Below are 23761 nucleotides of genomic sequence, written 5' to 3'. Positions count from 1 at the left end.
GTATCTGCACAAACATTTTCCATAGTAAACAATCGTAATAAAGGTAAAGCGAGTAAAGTGCTGTGAAGAGTTAATTGAACACATCACGTTGAATCGTCGGCGTTTTTCTTCGCAATCGCGATAACATCCACGAGAAGACCTCCGCCGCCGGTTTTTTCCACACGTTGGGCGCCAATTTCGCCATAGTGCAACGCGCGAGCCATATCTCACTTCCGCGTTCACGGTGGCGTTGCCGCGATTACGATCTGGCATGGATTTCCGGCCGGGCTGCGATCTCGGCCGATGGCTTACCGATCCGTTTTTCCTTAATTACCGGGGGCCGATTATCGAGCGGATAATCTCTCGACGGCCGCGATGTCATTGTTCCTCGGTTGACGCGGTTGAACGTTCGCTCAACGGGCAACAAGCCGTGGAAACAGTTGCTTTTTATGCGACAGCGACGATCTCCAGGCGGTTACGAGCCGCGGAAGAGGAATCGCGCTAAAGACGAACGTCGATGGCCTTACGATTTCCGAGAAACGACGTCGATAGTTGGCAGAGTAGGATGAACGCGTTTGGTGACATTCTGTTGGACGTATCGAGAGATACGATATATTGTTTTCGTTTTAGGTATAATTTTGTCTAATTTTGGGACCATCCAAAAACATCTTGTTACTGCTTGGAGGGTTCACTAATCTGGAAATATTTTCTCTTCCTACTGTTGCTTTTGAATCTTTTTTTTTGTAACTTAAATTCGTCATTTTCATTTAATTCCTTCGATATTGGTTTGGAAAATCGGATAATATAAGAATACCTAAATAAATGCCACCTATGAGTTTCAATTATAGCTTTCGGCGCACCAAATAAAAAACGTACGCATAAATATTCAAAAAGAACCCCTTTAGATGGATAATTATTTTCATGAATTGATATTTCTATGGACCTATTTCTGGAATTATATTCGAACGGAACATTAATTTGTTCAATTGGTCAATATATTTCGATAACTGATTCGAGAAAAAGAATCAATTGTCGCAAAACCATTTTCGATTACTAAATGTCTACCAACATTCACTGCAACGACAATATTGTGGCTACAATGAGAGTATTATCTCAAAAACTCGGTATGTGGTTTCTCTTCAACACCATTATAGTGGAAAAGTTATTTCGTTGAATACATGATCGTGTGAATTCTGCTTATGTTTACGCTCACATAATGATAGGAAACCAACGAACAGTTATTCTCTTCCCTATGTGATATATTCCTAGCTTATGAAAAACTGGACGATGATTTAGTGTTGTACAATACTTATTTGCATCGTTGCCAATATTTCATTCATTCAAACTGAGGTAATCGTCGATGTTGAATGTAATTCATTGCATATTTTGTTTGTGCACAATAATATGATCTTATTCTTTTTTTCAGGTAAGGATTGCAGAATGTTGAATTCCATTTCAATGCCGGGTAAGGTATTTTCATTTTTCTTGTGTACGGCATTGAGTGACCGTCTACAAACCATAAAAACGACATCAATATCGACATAATAATTTGAAATGGCTTAGCTAATATCTAGGGAATAACTCCAAATCTCTTTGGCAACATTGCAAACCTAATTCTGCATAAGATGTTGTATATTTTTGAAATCAGTAAAAATTAAACTTTCAAAAACTGGCAAATCTTTGGGTTATAGCTTTGTAATTAAAAATCCTGCTAAAAAGACGGGAATGTCACTGGATTCTATGCAAAAAAATTGAATGAATGTATATTATATTGAATGGAATATATTTATTTGAGTGATTCCCGATTAAATATGCAAATTTGAATATTTGGAGTCCGAAATTGTCGAATTTATATTAAACAGAATATTTATTATTTTCTGTATATCGGGTGTCCCAAGGTGAGTGGCCTATTAAATTATTATGGAAACTATTGATGGTAAAATTTTCAAATTTTGTGGATAGATATTTGGCCATGTTAGGTACATTTTTAAAATAATTTCACATTTCCAGTGTTGCCGGATGTACCACAATTTGGCAACAACTATGTTATTTTGAATAGGACATCCGGTATTTCAATTTTTTTTATGATACTCCATAAAATATTGAATCTATTCACTTTTACTTGTCCATCCCTATCTTCAACGGTTTTTGAGTTATTAATTATTTTTCGAAATTTTTGATCAAATTGGCGTATTACGAAAATGACTCTAGTTCGTTCAATATTTGAGATTTAAGTCAGAAATTTTGCAAGTCGTTAGATATTGATCTGATCTGTGTCACTGCTCTTGAATTATGGTTGTCAATAATACAGGACGGACCAAAAAAAATCATCATTTGCCAAGTTACAAAATTGTAAAAAAGTCTATTTTTTCAAATTAGACACCTAGTATATTTTTCAATTTTTGGAATCAGTACAACACACTCTACAATTTTTCTATTTACGTCCCTATACCTATCTCAACTGGATTCCGAGTTATATGCGTTTATTAGATTTCACATTGATTCAATAAGTGTTAATATCTTTTGTATTGTTATGTTCTCTATGTGGTTCATAGATCGATATATCAATGAATCAGTTCAATCCATAAATGTCAAAATAAACAATAATTGCCTAACAGGTGTTTTGTTCCGAGGTTTTTCTATAAATAATGGCTCAAGAAAGATATACACATATAACGCATATAACTCGGAATCCAGTTGAGATAGGTATAGGGACGTGAATAGAAAAATTGTAGAGTGTGTTGTACTGATTCCAAAAATTGAAAAATATACTTGGTGTCTAATTTGAAAAAATAGACTTTTTTACAATTTTGTAACTTGGCAAATGATGATTTTTTTTGGTCCGTCCTGTATTATTGACAACCATAATTCAAGAGCAGTGACACAGATCAGATCAATATCTAACGACTTGCAAAATTTTTTACTTAAATCTCAAATATTGAACGAACTAGAGTCATTTTCGTAATACGCCAATTTGATCAAAAATTTCGAAAAATAATTAATAACTCAAAAACCGTTGAAGATAGGGATGGACAAGTAAGAGTGAATAGATTCAATATTTTATGGAGTATCATAAAAAAAATGGAAATACCGGATGTCTTATTCAAAATAACAAAGTTGTTGCCAAATTGTCGTACATCCGGCAACACTGGAAATGTGAAATTATTTCAAAAATGTACCTTACATGGCTAAATATCTATCCACAAAATTTGAAATCTTTACCATCAATAGTTTCCATAATAATCTAATAGGCCACTCACCTTGGGACACCCGATATACCTACTGAAATTCAAGGTTTGGCAACTTTTGCTCTCCTAGTGTCATCGGTTGTTGTTGTATTTATTTCAATATATTTTGACTTATAATGAAACGTTGATTCACTATGGGACATAAGCAGTGCGTTTTTTGTGGAGAAACTCGCGAATTGAGAGAAATATCGTATCACTGATATGTTTCCATTTCCGCGCGCTTCATGTCAAATTCGATAGTTTATGTTAGGGAGCAAATTTTCTTAATGTAAATGACATATGCTCCCTCTATCTATGTTTATTACTCTGAGGCGGCGATATAAATTTTTTTTTATATCGCCATTATTCCAATTTTCGCTTATAACTCGATAACAAGAGTAGGAGGCCTAAAATGAATACTACTCTTGTTTCTCAGAAGAAGAGAACGAGAGTATCAGATTTTGTCTCCTCTGATTTGAAAATTGTATTGCTAAGGCCCAGTTTCACCAAACAGCACTTGATCCCAGATTGATTAAACTCCGCTTGTTACTAAAGCAGGCTTAACAGTGTTTTCTGTTTCACCATGCATCAACCCGTCCGAAGGTGATCGCGATTAACCAAATCGCGATTAAATAGTCAAACCATTTGGCAACGTTGTGAACAAAAAGTTATATAGTGTTCTGTATCGTATTAGCAGTGATGACCACCATTGGCGCTAGGTGTCAGGTGTCATTCATTCATAACTCATAACATTTCAAAACATTTGTCATCTTGTGAACAAAAAACAAAGTTAATTTTTGCCGAAAATGTCGAGTGATGTGCTTCGAAATGTCGGAAACTTGCAGAAGTTAAAAAGAAATTATCCCATTTCACAAAACCACACATTCTGGAATAAAACTATATAAGTAATTTTATTAACTTATTTATTTTTATCAACAAGTTTTACTGCTTCTTAAATAATATTTCAATCAAACATATCAATAAATTATTCTTTGCAATAAATTTCATAAAACACAAAAACAAAGTTTACGTGTATTTTAAATGGGAAATATTGAGCCTATACATATAGTCATATTTTGATAAAATTGACCCAAAAGTTAGAAATTTCCGGAAAAATAATTACATAGACAAGAGTTCCATACTGATAAATAATTATTAATCTCAACTTGAAAGGTTATAATCCTCCAAAAATGGCCGATTAGTGCTAAATCGCGATTGGTCGATTTAATGGCGCGAGTGTGGTGAAACGCTACATTATATTAATCGTGATCTAAGGCCTCACTTAAGAGCCAAGTCAAGATTAAAGCATTTGGTGAAACTGGGCCTAAAACATCGAAATTCGCCTACCCTGTACAATTTACGACTAAAATGTCATGTGAATGATTAGTGAAACGGATACTTAAATCTTTCATTCAAAGCTTTTTCAGTAAGATATTACCTTTTCGAAATTTTTGACTGGTTCAACTGGTTACTTATTTTCTATTTTATCTCTGGCGAAAACAAGGATGTCTTCTTCCTTCACCAAGTTCCGCTACGACGAAGAAATTGATCCGAGATAATCTGACAGGCTACATTTCAAACATGCAATTTGGCCAGATGAATTCTCGACACGTTTCCGGATGAAGATGGTTTCGGTTCCCGAAATGCTCTCATCGCAGATCAATTAACTGACGACGGTGGCGCTCCCTCTTGACCCAATTCGAAACGTTCATTATCGAAATTTCATTACGCAACTAGCAGATAGATGCGGGTAACCTTATCTCCTCCTTTCGACATTGTTGTGCGAAGATAAGAAAAGGCGCATAATTGAAATTGTGTTTGCGTATTGCGACACCCGTATACTCCGGAACCGCTCTAGTTTTTTTTTCCCAACGGATATATAATGGACGCTTTTTACGTAACCGTGCGGACACGTTTGAGAAACAATGGAACGCAACTTGGAACGGCATTATTCTCGCCCGTTTCCGCGTTATTTCCCATTTTCTTTTCGGATGGGTCCGGTCCGTTGGTTTTCGGATTGGTAAAGCGGAAGACGTTGACAAGATCTGAATTGTTTGAAACCGTTCTGTTTTTGACAGGTGAAAGTTTGAACGGTGAAATAGCGCAGCAATTATTACACGTTACAGAGCGTTATCAATTTGTTCGAATGTCATTGATCATTTAAAATGGCACCCCATGAGGGGTTATTAAATAGAAATGGTTCTGGCATAAGTTGACTTCCCCTCAAAATCATCAACCCTTCATTCGAAAAGATTTTTGACTGATTTTACTTAATTTAAAATATTTGGAGGTAGGAAAAAATAATCCACTTGGCGTTATTTTAATATGAACATACAGTATTGACGGCGATACGTCTACATATTGTAGATGTCCAATGCTGGAACAGATAAAATTCCATTAGTTAAATAGAGATAGTAAGATGCAGTCTTTTGAACAATTTCCTTTTCAATATCGCTTTGAGGAAAGGGCGGTACCAGTAGACGTGTTTGAAATGAATAGTTCTAGGCATCAAGATTCTGAGTATTTTGAAGAAAACGAGAACGATGTGTTCTCATATTTTTTTGCATTGTTTTCACGGATAATTTATGTTCGTAACTAGTTAATGTTGATCACTGTTGTATTCAAAGATTCGATTGAGGAGATATTCCAAAATATTGATTATGTTAAGAGTCCTCGTGGAGTTTCCGTCGACCGCCACGTTTCGACGACTTTATCTAACCAATCGCAGTTTTAGCAGTACCGTAGAGGGGCGGAACTACGCGATTGCTAGAATTGCGATTGGTTAGATAAAGTCGTCGAAACGTGGCGGTCGACGGAAACTGTCCAAGAAAAACGTACCTTAAGAAAAGTATTTATGATCTTGAATTTGTTGCCATCTTCCTGTCTGAAAGAAGTATTTAAAATGTAGTAAGCGGAGTCATATTTCAAAGGAAAGTAAAACTGAATCGAGTAGGTAAAAAACCGGTAAAATGTATATTTTTATAAGATAATTGTGGAATATTATTCGTGACAAGTAATTATCCTCTGAGTTCTCAATAAACCTGATATTAATATTGTAATAAGTGTCTTCGTTATCGATAAACGACACGTGTTTCACCTTATTTTCCTCTTCGATTATGGGAAATAAATTTTTCACGAACCTCTATCAGAACTCGAAGATTGGACGACTATTCTGTCCATTATTCTCGATAGAACTTCGTATTGGAAAATCAATAGATTCCTTAATGGACATGTCTACATTGCTGAGAATAAAGAATGAGTATCTAAACATACACATTACTAATGGTTCGTATCTAACACTCAGTTACTATATTACATTTATGTTCCTACCTTGAGGATCCTATCCATCAATTTTAAAGGTATGATTCAATCAATTAAAGATAATTTCACAAGCTATATAATTTACAAGTTGAAAACGTTTGATAAGATGATAAGTACGAAATACAATATGGCTTCTGACTCTAACGGAAGTAGAAGTTTTGTGATCACTTTTTAATTCCTTGGTGTATAATCTTTTATTTATCTAGTCGTGATTCTATTTTTAAAGAGCATTCAAGTAAAATTTAGTATGTTCATTATAGAGCACTGAGGATGATTTTAAAATAAAATCTAAACTAGTCGGCATTGTCTCAAGAAATGATTTTGTCATAATAACCTTACTTTTCTGTTCAGAAAGTCAATCAAATATTATATCGATGAAAGCACGAATTGTGATATTTTATACCTTTCCTTCCTCAGACATATAATAATATCTCGCCTTCAAAGAAAAACTGCTTTCATACTATCAGTATCCGGAAGTTGTTCGAAACTCCAAAACCACGTATATAAATTCGAAACTATTGGAGAAGATTTATCATTGAATTCCATCGGGAAAATATTTATATAACGGGAAAATCGAATTTATGTCATGTTTATTTCGGTTTCTCCTTTGTTTTGCGAAATGGCAAACAGATATCGGTTTGTGTATCTTGAATTATTTATCACACCAATTTGATGATTTTATGAACGCGGCCGTTCTCAGAACGAAATAGATTTCTGAAAAAATAAACAATTCATTCGGTATTTCAGATTTTTATGTGGGCACTTCTTGGAAACTTTGAATTTTCTTACAACTGAAATGGATTCTTTTCATCCGCAGTATAATAAATCTTTGTGAGCTTTCTTCGAAACTGTTGCATTATTTTCGATGGGCAGAAGTATTTACGAGCAATTCTTGAGTTGTATACTCATCATTTAGTGCCGGTGCAATTCAAATACATTTTCAGCAATTCAATCAAGCAGATACCATGAAATTACACCAAGATAGTACATAACTATCTAATTTCAACAGACAAAAGTTTCAACTTTTCAAGGAGGAATTGTATTATTTTGAAATTCTTTCACTATTTTTATAATAATAATAATTCTAATTGGAGATTTAATGCCTATTCAATGAGAATTCACTAAATTTCTCAGTTCTAACATAAGGTTTCTCGAACTGAATTTTGAAACCTGAAGACAGCTTAACCCTAATCTAGTGAATCATCAAGCTAATCGATGTTTTATAGACAATCTGATCAAACCATAATTTTAGGCTCATGTTCGAACCCACTGCCAAATTTCTGTAGGACCAGGCAGCAGCTTAATGGAAAAATTTGTTACCGCTTAATTTTTCTGAATGTTTCGTTTGTTATAGAATATGACCTCCTGAACATGAGAATCCATGGGTCCAACTAAATCATATGACTAGTTTTCGAGATACGGGGTGTCGATGTTGGAAAATTGCATTTTTTCAAAGTTAGATTTCTCGTATAGAAAAACATCTTGAATGAAACACTTTCGCGCGACAAATATTGCTTCATCTTTTGTCAACCGCTTCGCTTCCGCCGTTTTGCAATAGATGCCTGTAGCGGTAAGTGGTAGTCGAAATAAATAGATCTTAGATGTCATAATTTAGGTTTTCGTTAACATAATGCCATCGAAATATAAGTCGATTTGTGTCTGTATCATAAATTTCTCATTATTTTCGGATGTTTTAATTTTCTGCCTTATAAAGAAATCTGCGACTGTGGCTCATCAAATGCTCTCAAATATCTATGGTGGATCGCTATTAGTGAAAGAAGGTGCCGAGAGTGTTTTCAATGTTTCAACGCCCTTTGAAACGGTTATAAATGACCGTCAGAGTGCAATAAGTCTCATCAATCTTCTGGACAAAAAGCCATCCATATGGTTCACAGATGGATCAAAAACAGAGAAGGGCACCGGCATTGGGATATATGGACCTAGACTGAGGATCTCTAAAGCCCTGGGAAGTGAGCCCTCGATTCTACAGACCGAGATAATGGCTGTTTATGTATGCGCCCAGGAGTGTCTCAAAATGAACCTCCACGAGGCGCATATCTACATCACCACGGACAACCAAACCACGCTGAGATCCCTGGAATCGTGCTGTCAGGGGTCTCTGCTGACTTGGGAGTGCCGTAACACCATAAAGCAACTGGCCAGAGGAAATAAGGTGACTCTACTATGGGTACCAGGGCACTGTGGGATTGAAGGAAATGAAAGAGCGGATGAACTTGCAGAAAGTGCATCAAGGTTAAGACCTGCTGGACCTGAGCCTTTCTGTGGGATAGGGAAAGACCAATACAAAGCTGCGGTCCAGCTATGGGAGTTGAACAGTAGGACAATCCACTAGAATAACACTCCTAGACTTGCTCAGGCAAAGAAATTCGTGAAGATTTCACCTACCTACGCCAAAAAGCCCCTGAAGCAAAACGACCCCAGTTCAAATAATAATAAAGGGTTAACAATAACAAGAAGTCGTGATCTGGATTTTTCCTTCGATCACAAGTTAATTATTATTCTCGATGATTATTTCCACGTGAGTCATCCAAGAATAATCAAAATACCCCACCCCCATCTAGCTTTCACTCAAACACGACATAACCCGCGGCTACCTTCCGCGTCACGCTTCGCTCGATCTCAATTCGCTTTTTCGCGCGCTCCGTCACCGCATTCGACCTCCAAATTTCGTCGGTCTTCAAGGATCACAACATCCGATTTTTCTCGTATTACGTGCCGTTAATCAATTTCGGCCCGGCGGCGCTAAGTGGACGAGGCCCGGGCTAGAAAAACAACAACAGCTGCGTAAAAAGTTCCTCGTGGGAAAAGGAATAGGATACGTTTTCGAGAGAGAGAGCCGATTTCATTTGGGCGATTTTACGTGCGAGATAAAAACTCCAATCGTTTCGGACCGTTTAGTTCGCACTGCGCAAACCCGGGGATTTATTTAATTTCTGGTTGATGTACGAGGCGGAGAACAGGATTGGTCGATGTGGAGATCCTGGTTCCCGATATGTCGGATTGGATCTGTTAGAACTCATCGTGAAATGTGTAAACAGGATAGCTCTCTACAGAAAGGGCTAGCAACTTGAACTCGAAATTCGCAGGGTGGGTTTGGATTTTTAATGCTGAGTTCAAGAGGGAACACCACGTGACGTTCTCGTGATCTGCTCAGAGCTCAGAAGAGCAGTAGAAGTTAGGAATATTACAATAGTTTCTTTCGTTGAAAGAATTCACTTCACGAGTTTTCACGATTTCATGATTATTTTCGAAGGGATGTCATATACCAATTCTTCACTGAAAAAACAAGTTACCAATTTCATTATTTTTTCTTTCCATCCGCTTCCGCCATTTTTTTCCGAAATTCGAGGCTTTATTGTAAAAAAAGGAGTTATACATTTATGATTCAAAGTATTGTCCATCGCTGGGCGCTGGCTACTACTTGCAGGCAGCGTACGAATTCCGTGCAGAAAAAACTGGTCATCTTTTGAAGCGATCTATAAATCGATCAAATTTTTTACTTCTTCATAAGACCGGAAGTGCTGGTCAGCCAGGCCGTGTGCCATGGATAGTATGTCTTGATCTTCGCAACATGGGGTCGAGCATTGTCATGCTGTAAAATCAATTTATCATGTCTCTCGTTGTTTTGCGGCCGTTTGTCTTTCAATGCTCGGCTTAAACACATTACTTGCATTCGATAACGATCGCCTATGAATGTTTCAGTCGGTTTTAACAATTCATAATACACTACGCCGAGCTGGTCCTACCATTTACTGAGCATGACCTTGGAACCCAGACTATTTGGTTTGGCCATCGCCGTGACAGCATGGCCATGATTTTCTGCGCTTGGGATTATCGTAATGAACCCATTTTTCGTCTCCAGTCATTATGCGATACAGAAGTCCCCTCCGTCTTTGCCTTGCATGCACGCCGTTCAACATCTAGGCTTCAACTCCTACGGCACCCAATTTCCTTGTTTCTGAATCACGAGTCTTGATCAAGTAATGCCTCCAATTCTGCATCTTCGAAAACCTTCACTCTTCAACGTCAAAATCACAGTTGACGCGTTGGAACCACTCTCGGCACGTTCTTTCACCAATAGCGGCCTCACCATAGGTAAATTAAAACCTCCCGCAATTATACAGGGTGAGTCGCTGACTTGTACAGGGTGGGCAAATAAGCGAGGTAAGCGGCTATATCTCAGGATCCACTCATCGTAGAGACTTGCGGTAAAAATTTTTACCACTAAAGTAAACAAAAGAAAACACTGGAAATTGTTGTGAAGTTCATACCTCTACCGCTAGGGGGCATCTTGTTGATTAAGGAAAAAATATACTCATGATGAATTTGATTCAGCTGCTTCCGATAGGAAGCGCTAAGTCAGAAGTTCATTGTTTTGTTCATTTTTTTCTGAAATTTCAAATGTAATGATAGGATTTTCTTAACAGAAACAAAAATTTCATTGAATTTGCATGAAAAAACCTGAAGGTCGCAAAGCGATAATTTCAGGCGTTCTGAAGTTATGGCCGAAAGAAGATATTCTTCAACTGATGCACTGCGAAAATCCAAATTGAGTCTTCAAGTTCTAACAGAAACAGAAATCCCATCAAATTTGTATAAAAAAACCAAAAGGTCGCAAAGCGATAGCTTCAGGCGTTCTGGAGTTATGGCCGAAAGAAGACACAATTTAGTTTTTCAGTGCATCAGTTGAAGAATATCTTTTTTCGTCCATAACTACAGAACCCCTGAAGCTATCGCTTTGCGACCTTTGGTTTTTTCATACAAATTTGATGGGATTTCTGTTTCTGTTAGAACTTGAAGACTCAATTTCGTTTTTCGCAGTGCATCAGTTGAAGAATATCTTCTTTCGGCCATAACTTCAGAACGCCTGAAATTATAGCTTTGCGACCTTCAGGTTTTTTCATGCAAATTCAATGAAATTTTTGTTTCTGTTAAGAAAATCCTATCATTACATTTGAAATTTCAGAGAAAAATGAACAAAACAATGAACTTCTGACTTAGCGCTTCCTATCGGAAGCAGCTGAATCAAATTCATCATGAGTATATTTTTTCCTTAATCAACAAGATGTTTTTAAACTATATGCGCAAGTCAAACACTCGCCCCGTATAATAGCAATTTCTATCAAAATTTCAATTACGAAATTGTAGCCAACCTATACAATCTTCGAATACGAGACATACTGCCTAGCCAGGATAACACAAAGAAATTATTTTTATTTTATTTGCCACACCACCACTCGATCAGCCTGGTGAATACCGTTGTTATTAGAATTGAAAATGGACTTTTATTCGAGATTCGTTTGATAAATCACCCTACGTATTCTCCCAACAGCACCTCAGTTTCAATTTGGACGAGTGGTTCCGAACTTATACACGAATCTTTTTTTTGCATTTATTGTGTCGTTGTTGTGTCATAATGGATTTTGTTATCGGGTTTTCGTATCAGTTAATGATAAGCAATCGGCACAATTTCTGTATTCGTCTTCAATTGATTTTTATCGACATCATGGCGCAGTTCAAATTGATTCAATGAGGAATTTACTCTTATGGTAGTGCTGCGAAGAGTGTACAGGTGTGTAGGGAAGTACATGAATTGTTTACTGCTCTGTTTTAAAATTGTAATGTAGAATGAATATTTACTCATACACTAAACTCAACATTATAGAATATTTTTATTGAAAGCTCTTTTACGCATGTGGTATTGAATCAATCAAAGGTTATGGTCGCCCAAATTATATAAGGTGTCTCAGGGTAAGGTGAAGAACTAATATATTTAATGAAAATACGAATTAAATTCCTACAAACCTAACTCTTCTACTTTAGAGATACAGGGTGTTGAAGATGGAAAAATTACACGTTGCAATAATTCCAGAAGATATTTCGATGCGACTCAAAACAAGTACATCGCTTGTTGAACTTAATCTTTTAATGTTTCTTGATGCATATTTCAAATATTTTCAGTGGCGTATGAAGGAAGTTTATTTGATATTAAGAATTAAGATGTTCCTAATCTGAACGTCACTTGAATTTCCGAAAATTTTTTGAAGGAATTGAAATTCTTGAAAATTATTCTTCTTAAATGCTACTCTTGATCAAAAGCACTAAACCTAGGCGTTTTAGGGAAAATCAGCGCCAAACAATTTAAGTTTTACTGGATTTTTATTGTGACAAAAATGTAATTTGGTTGTTGAAGACGTTGATGGACGGCAATAAGGTACCTTCTGATTTCGAGTTTGCCGGTCTCAATTTGAAAAATAATTCATTCATAACCAGGACGTCCGCCGTTCATATTCGATCACACAGAAAGTATTCCGAATATTAGGTTATCTATCCTCCAAATTTGGCTATCCTCTCCTTTGTTGTACAGTTCTGATGTTTGTTGCTAATTTAAAAATAAATTCATCACTTTCGATCGTACTAGGATTTGTACTTAGCACATATACGTATCACAACATTTCATTTTTCACACATGTTAGATGGTAAACAAACCGAAGTATAGTTATTTATAATACAAGTGCAGAAGGCATTGATATTCTTCCACGAGTTCAAAATTCAACGGAATTGGAACGAGTGGTAGAATGAGCCTTCTGTACGAGTATTATACATTATTTTCTCTAATTCATTGCATTTTCATTGAAATTAATGAAATATTTCCATGAATATAATTTAGTGATTTTTACATTGAAAAATGTTGGTTGGCAGAACTGATTTATTTAAGGCAAATTGATGAATTGACAGATAAAGCCGTGGCGGAAAGTTCGGAGTACCAACATAGAATAATAAAATATAACCATGAAAACTGTGCGTTTCTGATATATTCTCGCACGATTTCGTTCTACAAGATGTGGAAGAATGAACGGAATAACCACAGAATTGAGAAAAATAATTCTCAACTCGTATCGATTCCAAACCTGCTTTCAGTCAATAGTCCGTGTTCACAAAAACACTCGTATTGGTCAAAACCCCAACGGCAACTGCAATAAATGAAATATGACCAAGACGAAAGTCAACGACATCATCCTAGTCTATCATTAGACTTAAGTGCGAAGACCTCCAACACAGCGAAAAATCACGCAAACCCCCTTACAAGGAAGGTTTGCGACTTGACGAAAAAGCTCAGAGGAAACACAAGAGACTGAAGCCAAATATCAACTGGCACAGAGACTGTGTAATTAGTAGTTGCACACAATTTTTTTTGGTATATATGGCCACCTGCTAGAGCAGAACTTCACCAGAAGTGAATTACACTTAGAGGAAGAGTAAAAAGTTAATGGCATAATTGCAAAAGCAAAAGATGTTCAAAGATCAAGTTGAAAGTCAGCGCCAAAAGCGTCCAAAGACTCCAAATCTTGCACTTCAAATGGAATCTTTCGATAATTTCAGTGAATGGTGCAATGTATAGCCCTCGAAAGATATTGTTCGGCCACTGTACCCTCTCCAAAAGTCCACCAAATGTGACAGGCAATCCCAATTTCCGCCATTTAATCCAATTCCTATCAATTTGAAGCGCAAAGTATACAACACATGTGTACTGCCTGTGCAAACATACGGATTGGAAACAATGAGTCTGACTAAAAGTTTCGCAAATAAACTCTCAACAACTCAAAGAGCTGTGGAACGCCGAATGCTAGGTATCTCTCTCCGTGACAAAATACGAAACGAGTGCATCAGACAACGCACCAAAATCAGAGACGTTCTTCAGGAGGTGGCAGAGATGAAATGGAGTTGGGCTGGTCATGTGGCAAGAATGTCCGAGTTCAGATGGGCTCATAGAATAACGGTGTGGAGACCTAGAGAAACCAAAAGAAGTGTTGGGCGCCCCCAAAAACGGTGGGTGGATGATATTAGGATTGCTGGTAAGAGGTGGATAAACGTAGCACAGGATAGGGAGACATGAAAGCGGTTGAAAGAGACCTATGTCCAGGAGTGGAGGAATGCAAGTTGAAGAAGAAGAAGAATCCCATTCAAACCAGGATAAAGGAGTCTATCACCCAGTTTAAGAAAAGTTCATTAAAAAAGTCATTCCAACAGATAGGAGAGCAGCACACTTTTGACAACTTCAAAAGCGTTGGATTTGATGTATTTCAAGTTTGCACGAGAACGTCAACAGGCAATATCGAAGTTTGAATTCCAGGCTTTTCCTAAAAACGGTCTTTTATAGAAAAAAGTAGTCAATGAGCTTCAATAAACGGAGAAGTCCAACAAAAAACTAGGTTTTTCTATATTCGTCGCGTTCCAAGAATAACAAAACTGCCGATAACATGCAGCAAATCCTCGAACAAACGTTCTCCAATTATACATTAGCATTTCATCTAAACTCCCTCTATCCAGAACAAGGCTAACCGTTACCACCTGAGACGATACGTCGTAATAGCTGCAGCCGTCTGGTCTGATAACGCACGATAAAACTTTCGGATCCCGATTCAGCTAATCAGCTTCGGGCAACATCTCCCGGTTCCCCACAACCAGTGTCAGTTGTCACTTTGCGTCGCCTCGTCCGATTGATTGTGCCAATAATAGTCGGACGTCCTCTCTCTGCTCTTTAAATTCCATGCCGGTGGTGCCATTGTTTTCGTGAGGCCTCCGTCGGCACACGTCCTTCTAACCGTTAGGCCGATACCAAAATGAAACTAGGAATTCTGCGTTTGGCCCGCGGCTTCGTCAGTCGGGTTCCGTTTATTATTAAGGCTCGTCGCGTTCGACGCGGGCTCTTCCATGTGTGAATCGGGGTGTCGGAAAGATGTGGTATCCCTGCAAAGTGTTCCTGCAGCCTGTCAGCAGCCATAAGGAGACGGCTGGCAACTTTGAGGAACTTCGCATCGCTAAAGGTGAATAGATTATGTGATGAATGGACTAGTTTTCATTTTTTTGTTAAGGATTAATTCTAAAAATTTAAGTAAAATGAAACAAAAATGTGGAAGAATCATTGAAATATCTCTAGAAATGAAAAAGTTATGGGACTTTGAAGTTGTGCTTGGAAGAATAATTTCATAGTACGTGTAAGTGTCGTGACGTCACGCACTGGACGACTGGTATTCGCAGAGTGCTTACGAATTCATTGGTGTACAATCACTTGTGCCGTTCGTGTCGTGTTTTTTTCGTTACACGATGGCTGAAATAACTTACTAAAACATACATATAAATTACTTTTTTCTCTTTTTACTTTTTACTCCTCACATAAATATGTTTTGCCATTGATAGACTTCAACAACCAGTACTCAACTACAAACTGTTTATGAAACGTTTTTTAAATAAATCATCGTTATAAGTTGAACCATGATGTAGCAAACTCGAAAGTAGATACTTACTTGAAAAGTTTAACTCCTTTTATTTCTGCACTGACATAAGATGGATTTGAAGAAAAAAAACTTCATCACTGCGAATATATCTATTTCAGGCAAATTGTCACTTTGTCCTTTCACGAAGCCTTCTTCCATTATGGTGACATAAAAACAAAACTCGAAACTACACTGTACAACTACAAACGGCGCGAGAGCCTTGGCGCGGCTAAGTATTTAAACGTAATTTATGGTGTAGCGATCACAGGCAAGAGCCGTGACGTCACAGACCAAAGACATTCCGCGCTAAAATACGTAAATTTAAATAATCTATTTCTCAGTCATTTATTGATGGATTTTCAAAATTTTTTCACTGATTTATCAGTTTTGCTCTATATTTTAATTCTATCGTGTCAAATATAGTATTATCAACATCACTAAACTAGTCCATTGTATTACCAAGGCCGCCACTGTTTAGCTTAATTTGGACCGATCAAAATATATATCGGCTCGAATGGTGGAGTCCTCAAAACTTTAGATGTGGTGCTTTTCAAAATCAAATCAACACTGTGTTTCATTTTTTATATCCACCGTAGGTGACAAGTCATCATAATATTCTATATGTAGTTATGACACCTCAGTAGAGGATCGAGTAATTTCAATAATCCCTCTCCCATACACTACTCAGTATGTTTCATGCTTTCACTGTAAATGGGGGACAATCCAGATAACCTGAATCAGTGTTGAAAATTGTCCCAAGTCAAATCGTTTATGAGATGAAGTTTATCAAAGATGTTATGTAATCCTGTATGGTTATAAACTACATTGAATATTCTATCAAACAAAAGCCTATTAGCAATACTATCACAAAAATTTTTTCGCATTGCATATCGTATAGACCTTGAATCATTGTAACTACGGACCTGCCCTGATCTATTTGCACGACAATTGAATGATTAAAATTTACATTTACGGGTGTGCTGCTAGTTTTTTTCACCCTGATGCACAAAATTTGGAATTTCAGGTGTTATTTCTCCAGATGAAGATGATTTTTTTTTCTATAGAATTGTATCGAATGAACGTTAATCAAATAATAATGATGTCTACCCAATCCTAAGATCGTAGGGATGGAATTTAAGAGAAGACAATGTATCAATTGCTCAAAAAATGATTTTTCAGATGTAACATGTCTAAAATTCGAATAGCTTCGATAATTGGCGACCTTGAATCAGATGAAATTTGACAATTTAGGCAGGCATATCAATCATGCAGCCTGCACATTTTTCTGCAGCTCGGTTACAAACGAAGGTTTATCTTGTTCAAGAATATCAACCACTAGGAAAGTGGTTTTGAGATATGAACTGTCAAAAATAGTATCCAGTTAATTTTTTTTTTTTAAAGTTGAGGGGCCTTTCTACTTCAATTACATACAGGGTGGCCACTTTTTCAATGGGATTGTATTGGTAACTTTTAAACCATAAGAGTTAGAAGGTCGGTCAAATGGAGAAAAAGTTGCATGCATAGAAGCATTATCAAGCAGTTCAAACAAATCGAAATTATCAGGGCCGGTTATTGAGATATCATAAAAAAAATGAATTCTGTCATTTTGATTTTTCTTTTTTCCCCACTTTATTTCAAATATTATCAAAAAATGTTACAGGAATTTTTCATTCGACAGTAAATTGTTCTCAATTTGACGTAATCAGATATCGTATTCAACGTTTCGTGCTCTCTGGGAAACGCTCAACCTCATTTTTTTCAATACGGACCTGTATATTTTATGACATTTTCGAAATAACTTTTAACGCTGAATTCAACGATATATCATACAATGTCATTCAAAGTTGATTTTCAGATGATTTTGACTCTTATCCAAATTTCTTTGGGTCGGATCTGTATTACATTCAGGTACCTTTAGTTTAATTAACAACATGCGATACATTTCGATGAGAAAATCAACTTGGTCATCTTGAACTATATGGAACATATCAGAATCAAATCAAGAAACAAGTAATAATTATTTACATATTTCAATTCATAATAATTATTATTTAATGAAAGAAAAATCGAATGATTATTCGGAAGTAAATGAAAATGAATGAAGTAAGTGTTCGAAATGTTCACCATTTTGTAAAATGCACTTAACGGTTCTGGAACCCATACTTCTTATACATTTGCTTATTTCGTCTTCTTGAATACCTTCCAATACATTCTCAATCTTCTCGCGAGAAATCACTATTGTTGGATTTGTCATTTGTTCCGTTGAAACAAATTACAGAATCGAACTTTATTTTGATATCATTACGATATAAGTTTTGCAACGCTTGGTATTCGAATTTAAAATCATTGTATTCGCGTCCCTCGACTATTTTATTAACAGCAGTTTTTGATAAATTGCTTTCAATACAGATCCGACCCAAAGAAAATTGGATAAGGGTCAAAATCACCTGAAAATCAACTTTGAATGACATTGTATGATATATCGTTGAATTCAGCGTTAAAAGTTATTTCGAAAATGTCATAAAATATACAGGTCCGTATTGAAAAAAATGAGGTTGAGGGTGGCCCAGAGAGCACGAAACGTTGGATACGATATCTGATTACGTCAAATTGAGAACAATTTACTGTCGAATAAAAAATTCCTGTAACATTTTTTACTTTTTTTATGATGTCTCAATAACCGGCCCTGATAATTTCGATTTGTTTGAACTGCTTGCTAATGCTTCTATGCATGCAACTTTTTCTCCATTTGACCGACCTCCTAGCTCTTATGGTTTAAAAGTTACCAATACAATCCCATTGAAAAAGTGGCTACCCTGTATATCTCTTCTACATTATCAGTCTAACAGTCCAGTGAACACTCCTTTCCAAAGAAAATTACTGATCACATTGTCTTCTTACCTTAGTCTGACCTTCATTTACCTCAAACAGAATCAATTTACTAACTCCTGGTTTCGGTTATGCCAGTGTCTGGTGAATATTGATCTGCTCTATTCCTTGAAGATTGGTTGGAGCTCTTTCAGTTAAATGATGAAAACAATGATATTCGCTAAACAAGCACCGCCATAGAACTCAGAGTTTTGTTCCTCCTAGCTAGAGGAACTTCCTCTGATAAGATGAAGCGGATCTCCTTGAATCATCTGGTTTAGACCTCGAACTCGAATAATTCATAGAAATATATTCGTTTTCTCGCTCCTGACTAAAATAGATAGATGTTCTGTTAATGCAGTTTGTAGAATTACTTTTTTCAGTTTCTCTTATTGTGTTTCTTCTACAAGAAGTAGGATAACAAAAAACTGATATGATACCACAATTGATTGAACGCCGATTTCCCACCTAAAAAAAAACGTTTTCAATTTGCTCATTCACATAGCTTTAACTAAACTGACTACGCTACACAAACACAACTGCTAACTCGTATTAAGTCAGAGATTCAGAATGAAAATCTATAGTTACACAATGAAAAATAGATTATTTTCTTCAATTTCATGTTCATTGATTGTTCATTCATCACCAATTGAACTGATTTTGAAAATTTACGGTAATCGTCAAATAGCCTTTAGTAAAAAATGATGTTGATAACTTTGAATTCACAAATTGTCTTACTAAATTGTAGATTTTTAAACCATAATCATTACGAATTCAATCTCTTCAATAAACCACCAATGAGATATGATTGACGGCTTAATTTTGGTTAGTTGCCAAATCAAATGTAATGGATATAATTCGCTCCTTCTAGTCCCTTGGCCGTGTAATTCGATGTCACGTAATACCTAGAGTTATTTCTTCCGAATATACCTGAGATACAGGAAAGACTTTTTGCACTCGGAAAAATTTTTCGGAGTACATGAAAGATTTTCAATTAATAGATTCAGGAAAAAGGCATTGCTTATTTCGATCGATAACATCGACACATGAATTGTTTGAAATGTCAGGTATCATGGACGTTAAACAGCTGTATTGCTTGAAGATCAGTGAGCAAGTACAACAAGGAAAGATACAGCTATCAACTCTGGAACACGAATATGGGACAAGACAAAAATTAGGCGGATATAAATTACCTCGAGCGGAAAGAAGAATTGGGCAACGATCAAGTCGATATCTAGCTCCTAGAATATACCAGCATATTCCTAAGACGATCACAAAGATGAGAAATCCGAAAAGATTTCGGACACACTTGAGGAGATGGATATGCGAGGAAGGGCGAGATAGATTTCATGACCTAATTAATAATAGATTATAAACATGAAAAACTATTACCACCGACACAAGACGCATTTCACCGGAATAGGACAGGCATACACCGATTTGGACACAAAAATTGTCAATTATCTCCCGACATGGATACTTTTTAATTTTTATAAGGGCATACAAAAATTAAATTTAATTTCGAATAGAACACACAGGCAATATTCTGTTTTGGATGAGCCTCTGTTCTTGATTGTTTATTTGAATTGGACATTCCTTTCTATAATGTAATTAAATGTATTATTATTATGTTCAAATAAATATTATTATTATTATTATTATTATTAAAACCTGAGATCAAATTGTTATCGAATTATTTTAATGAATATTTAGTCATTATCACTTACCGTTCTCTGTACGGTAAGTGATTCACTTACTGTTCTGTTCGCCTTAGCAACCAGTAAAAATGATCTATCGATATAGAAATAAACGCGGTAACTAACAAAAGTCGTTCTTTCGTGCAAACAAGAATATAATTTCATTACTACGAATTCTTCGTGCAGTATATTGTTCAAACTGAAATAGTAACAATACAAGGTCTCCCCCGAGGAAGTATTCGACTTGTACGGAGTTGACAGTTGTTGTTTCCATGGACGGAAATGAATTCGCTAGTCTTTTAATCGCGGAAATGTCGGAAAATCCAGTCACCAGGTCGACCTCGTTTCGCGTTGTAAAGCAATTATGCGGGAAATTGTCAGTCAGCCTGAAGTTGCTGCGATTCCTGAATATATGTCAAATGTTTTGAGAAGTTGTTTTCCGTCGTCGACAAATTGATTTATGACGTAAGGAAACCGGCGGGAATCGAATTAAGCCATTTCCCCCTTTGCAGGTCGCATCTTTGTCACCGTCACTGCGGAAATTCCGGAACAAATTCTCCAAAGCTTCCTTGAAGCTTTCGAATCGCCTGTGGAGATTTGATTGAAATAAATTGCAAGACATGGTTGTTGCTTCAGAGGTGGCTTTATGATGAGTTTGTTTTCCTATTTCAGTATTTATGCTCGCCAAATCCAAATGCATTTCGGATCATCCTGAACAACTTTGGTTTCGTGTCTGTCTGTCGGTTTGTGTCAGCACAACCTTGTAACAGCCATAACTAACAACTCTTGTTCGATTTTACTGAAAACTGCTGATGTCCCAATGTGCTTAAAGAGGAGAGTCTTCAATCAGTGTATTTTGCCTGTTCTCACGTATGAAGCTGATACACTTACATTAACAAAAAGGAACATCTGCAGAATACAAGTGATGCAACGGTGAAAGGCAAGGTCAATGCTGGGAGTTGCCCTCAGAGATACCATAAGAAACCGAACAGGAGATAGAAACGCAGTTGAGGCTATCTTACAGCTCAAGTGGAGCTGGGCTGGACATGTGGCGGGAATGAGTGATGGAAGGTGGACGAAGAGACTTGTGGAGTGGAGACCTAGACATGAGGCGTAGAGGACGACATCCTAGTCGGTGGACAGACGATATAAAAAGAGTAGCTGAAAACTGGATTTAGACGGCACAAAACCGAAAAAGATGGCTAGAGTTAAGGGAGGTTTTCGTTCAGCAATGGACGGGATAAGCTTTATGATGATGATGATGTAGATTGCACAACTGATGGTTCCATATAAATTCAAGCTTTTCCAGAATTGGATACAAGTTGAGCCAGCGTTAATTTGAAATTCTATGGATCTGCACATCTTGCGATCTTCGGAACTGAATTGATAAAATCTGGTTCATCAATGCTTTGAAGAATTTTTCAATAATGTACTAAAATTTACTCAAATATTCACAAATACGAAATTAGATTAGATTTAATTAAGGAGGTTTCGTTTCACTGTGACATAATAGTCTATTGTGCCCCCATAGAGCTATTCTCTCCATAACATGTCTTCAGCTCGACTTCCAGTTCCAGTGTTCTAATGAACTCCATTATCTGGGATGACTTAACGGAGGCTTATTCCTCATTTCTACAAGTTTCCTGTCCAAAGCAGATTTTGCGTTGGCTAATGATGGCAGGGCATTCCGTCACCAGTTGATCCGGAGTTTCTTCCTCACCCCACAGAATCTGCATTCGTCATTTTCTGCTATACTCATTCTCATGAGATGTTTCCTGTCCAAAGCAGATTTTGCGTTGGCTAATGATGGCAGGGCATTCCGTCACCAGTTGATCCGGAGTTTCTTCCTCACCCCACAGAATCTGCATTCGTCATTTTCTGCTATACTCATTCTCATGAGATGTTTCCCTTTGAGGAGTCCAGTGAGAGGGTGTAATATATTCTTGCTAAGATCAAGAAACTTTTTGGATCTCGAAGTGTCAAATTTTCGTTGAAACTTTTTGTAATGATCCAAACCAAGAAGATTCCCCCAGAGTGTTCCTCTTTCGGTTTCCTTCACCCCTTCTTGGATTCGCCACTGGCCTGTTACGACAAATATCTGTCGTGACTCATGAGAGAAAGTTCAGTTATTTGCTGGCTAAGAATATAGAGGCCACAGGATCTAGATATTAATATGTCCAGAAATTTAGTGGCCACTTTAACCAATTCGACACTGGTGAAACACAATCTAAGTGATATCTGTCTGATAAGTTATACAACTAGGCTATCTGGGACATAACCAGAAGGTGGTGAAACAGTCCCCAAAAATAACGTACCTTCTGATTTGGACCAATTTCAGCTTTTGCAACTATACGGTAGGCGTTGAGTATGTGCAAACGTGAAATTTCCATATTCTCTACTGGTCCGATTTTGATGAAAATTGGTAAGGATATTCGAATTCGAATAAAAATGGTACTATAGCGATTTCAGCTCTATAAATATACAGTGCGCGCATTGCACAGAATCATAACTTTCTGGAAAATAACAATATTACAAGATCGAAAACAACTTGGGGCTGATTTTTAAGCAGAATGGTTTTTGATTTTCACGTAGATTTCGACGAATTTTATTGCATCAATGCAAGAATATTTTCAGATCATTCTGAACTACTTAGGTGTCTTTCGCTCTGCGTGTGTGTGTCCGCAAATCAAGCCTGATTTTGGTGAAATTTGGGAGTGGGTATTGCAATCCTATTGGATCGATTTTGATGAAATTTAGTGTACATATTCGAATTGTGTTGGAGTGTTTTCAAATAAATTTCAGATTTATGGTCGCAAATTTGAAAGCGTTGCACCACACAATAGACAGACCACTTGTATCCACTTTCGAATCAATTCAATCTCGGACCAGGACTCGTTGCACTCGCCTTTATACTCGCATATCTTCATGAAGCAATCGGCAACAATTTACGGCCTTCGATGCAGCCTTTTTCATGCAATAATCGATCCTTCTTGTCGCGCCATCGCGAACTGCCATTAAAAAAATTGATTCATTGAACCGAATACCACTTGACCTACGTTAATGATCGTTTGACTCGGAGAGTACACGATATAACTGACTCATCTATCCTTAGACGTACATACATCGATTACGATAAATCGCTACTTGATGCCACAATATTCTCCATAAGTGGACCTCATGCTGTCGGTTAATTAGCGAGAGTGACCTCAAAACGCCTACTGGAACGGTTTCTGCGTTACATTTTATGGCGTGTTTATTCCGTAACGGTGGAAGGTTTTGCCTGTTGCAGAGACACCTGGGTTATCGCTCTTAATGATCGATAATTTTGTAATGTACAATTTTTTTCACATCATAACGGAGTTATGCGCTG

The 23761-nt window shown here is 36.9% G+C and overlaps 1 protein-coding gene across 6 annotated transcripts in view; it reads left to right on the top strand.

Annotated features, from left to right (window-relative positions):
* LOC123673676 (serine/threonine-protein kinase tricornered) overlaps positions 1-23761 on the top strand; it is a 185229-nt gene that overhangs the window by 117901 nt on the left and 43567 nt on the right. The window contains exon 1 of one of the 6 annotated variants that reach the window (XM_045608274.1): positions 15058-15376. The exons of the other annotated variants lie outside the window; for them this stretch is intronic. Within the exon in view, the coding sequence (XP_045464230.1) occupies positions 15289-15376 (88 nt within the window). The 5' untranslated portion in view covers positions 15058-15288. Of the gene's footprint in view, positions 1-15057; positions 15377-23761 lie in introns of those variants that run through there. 6 annotated transcript variants of the gene reach the window in all.

This window comes from Harmonia axyridis, chromosome 2, assembly GCF_914767665.1.
Source record: "Harmonia axyridis chromosome 2, icHarAxyr1.1, whole genome shotgun sequence".
Taxonomy (NCBI): Eukaryota; Metazoa; Arthropoda; class Insecta; order Coleoptera; family Coccinellidae; genus Harmonia; species Harmonia axyridis.
The sequence above is the reverse complement of the archived record's forward strand: the minus strand, read 5'-3'. Positions and strand labels throughout refer to the sequence as shown.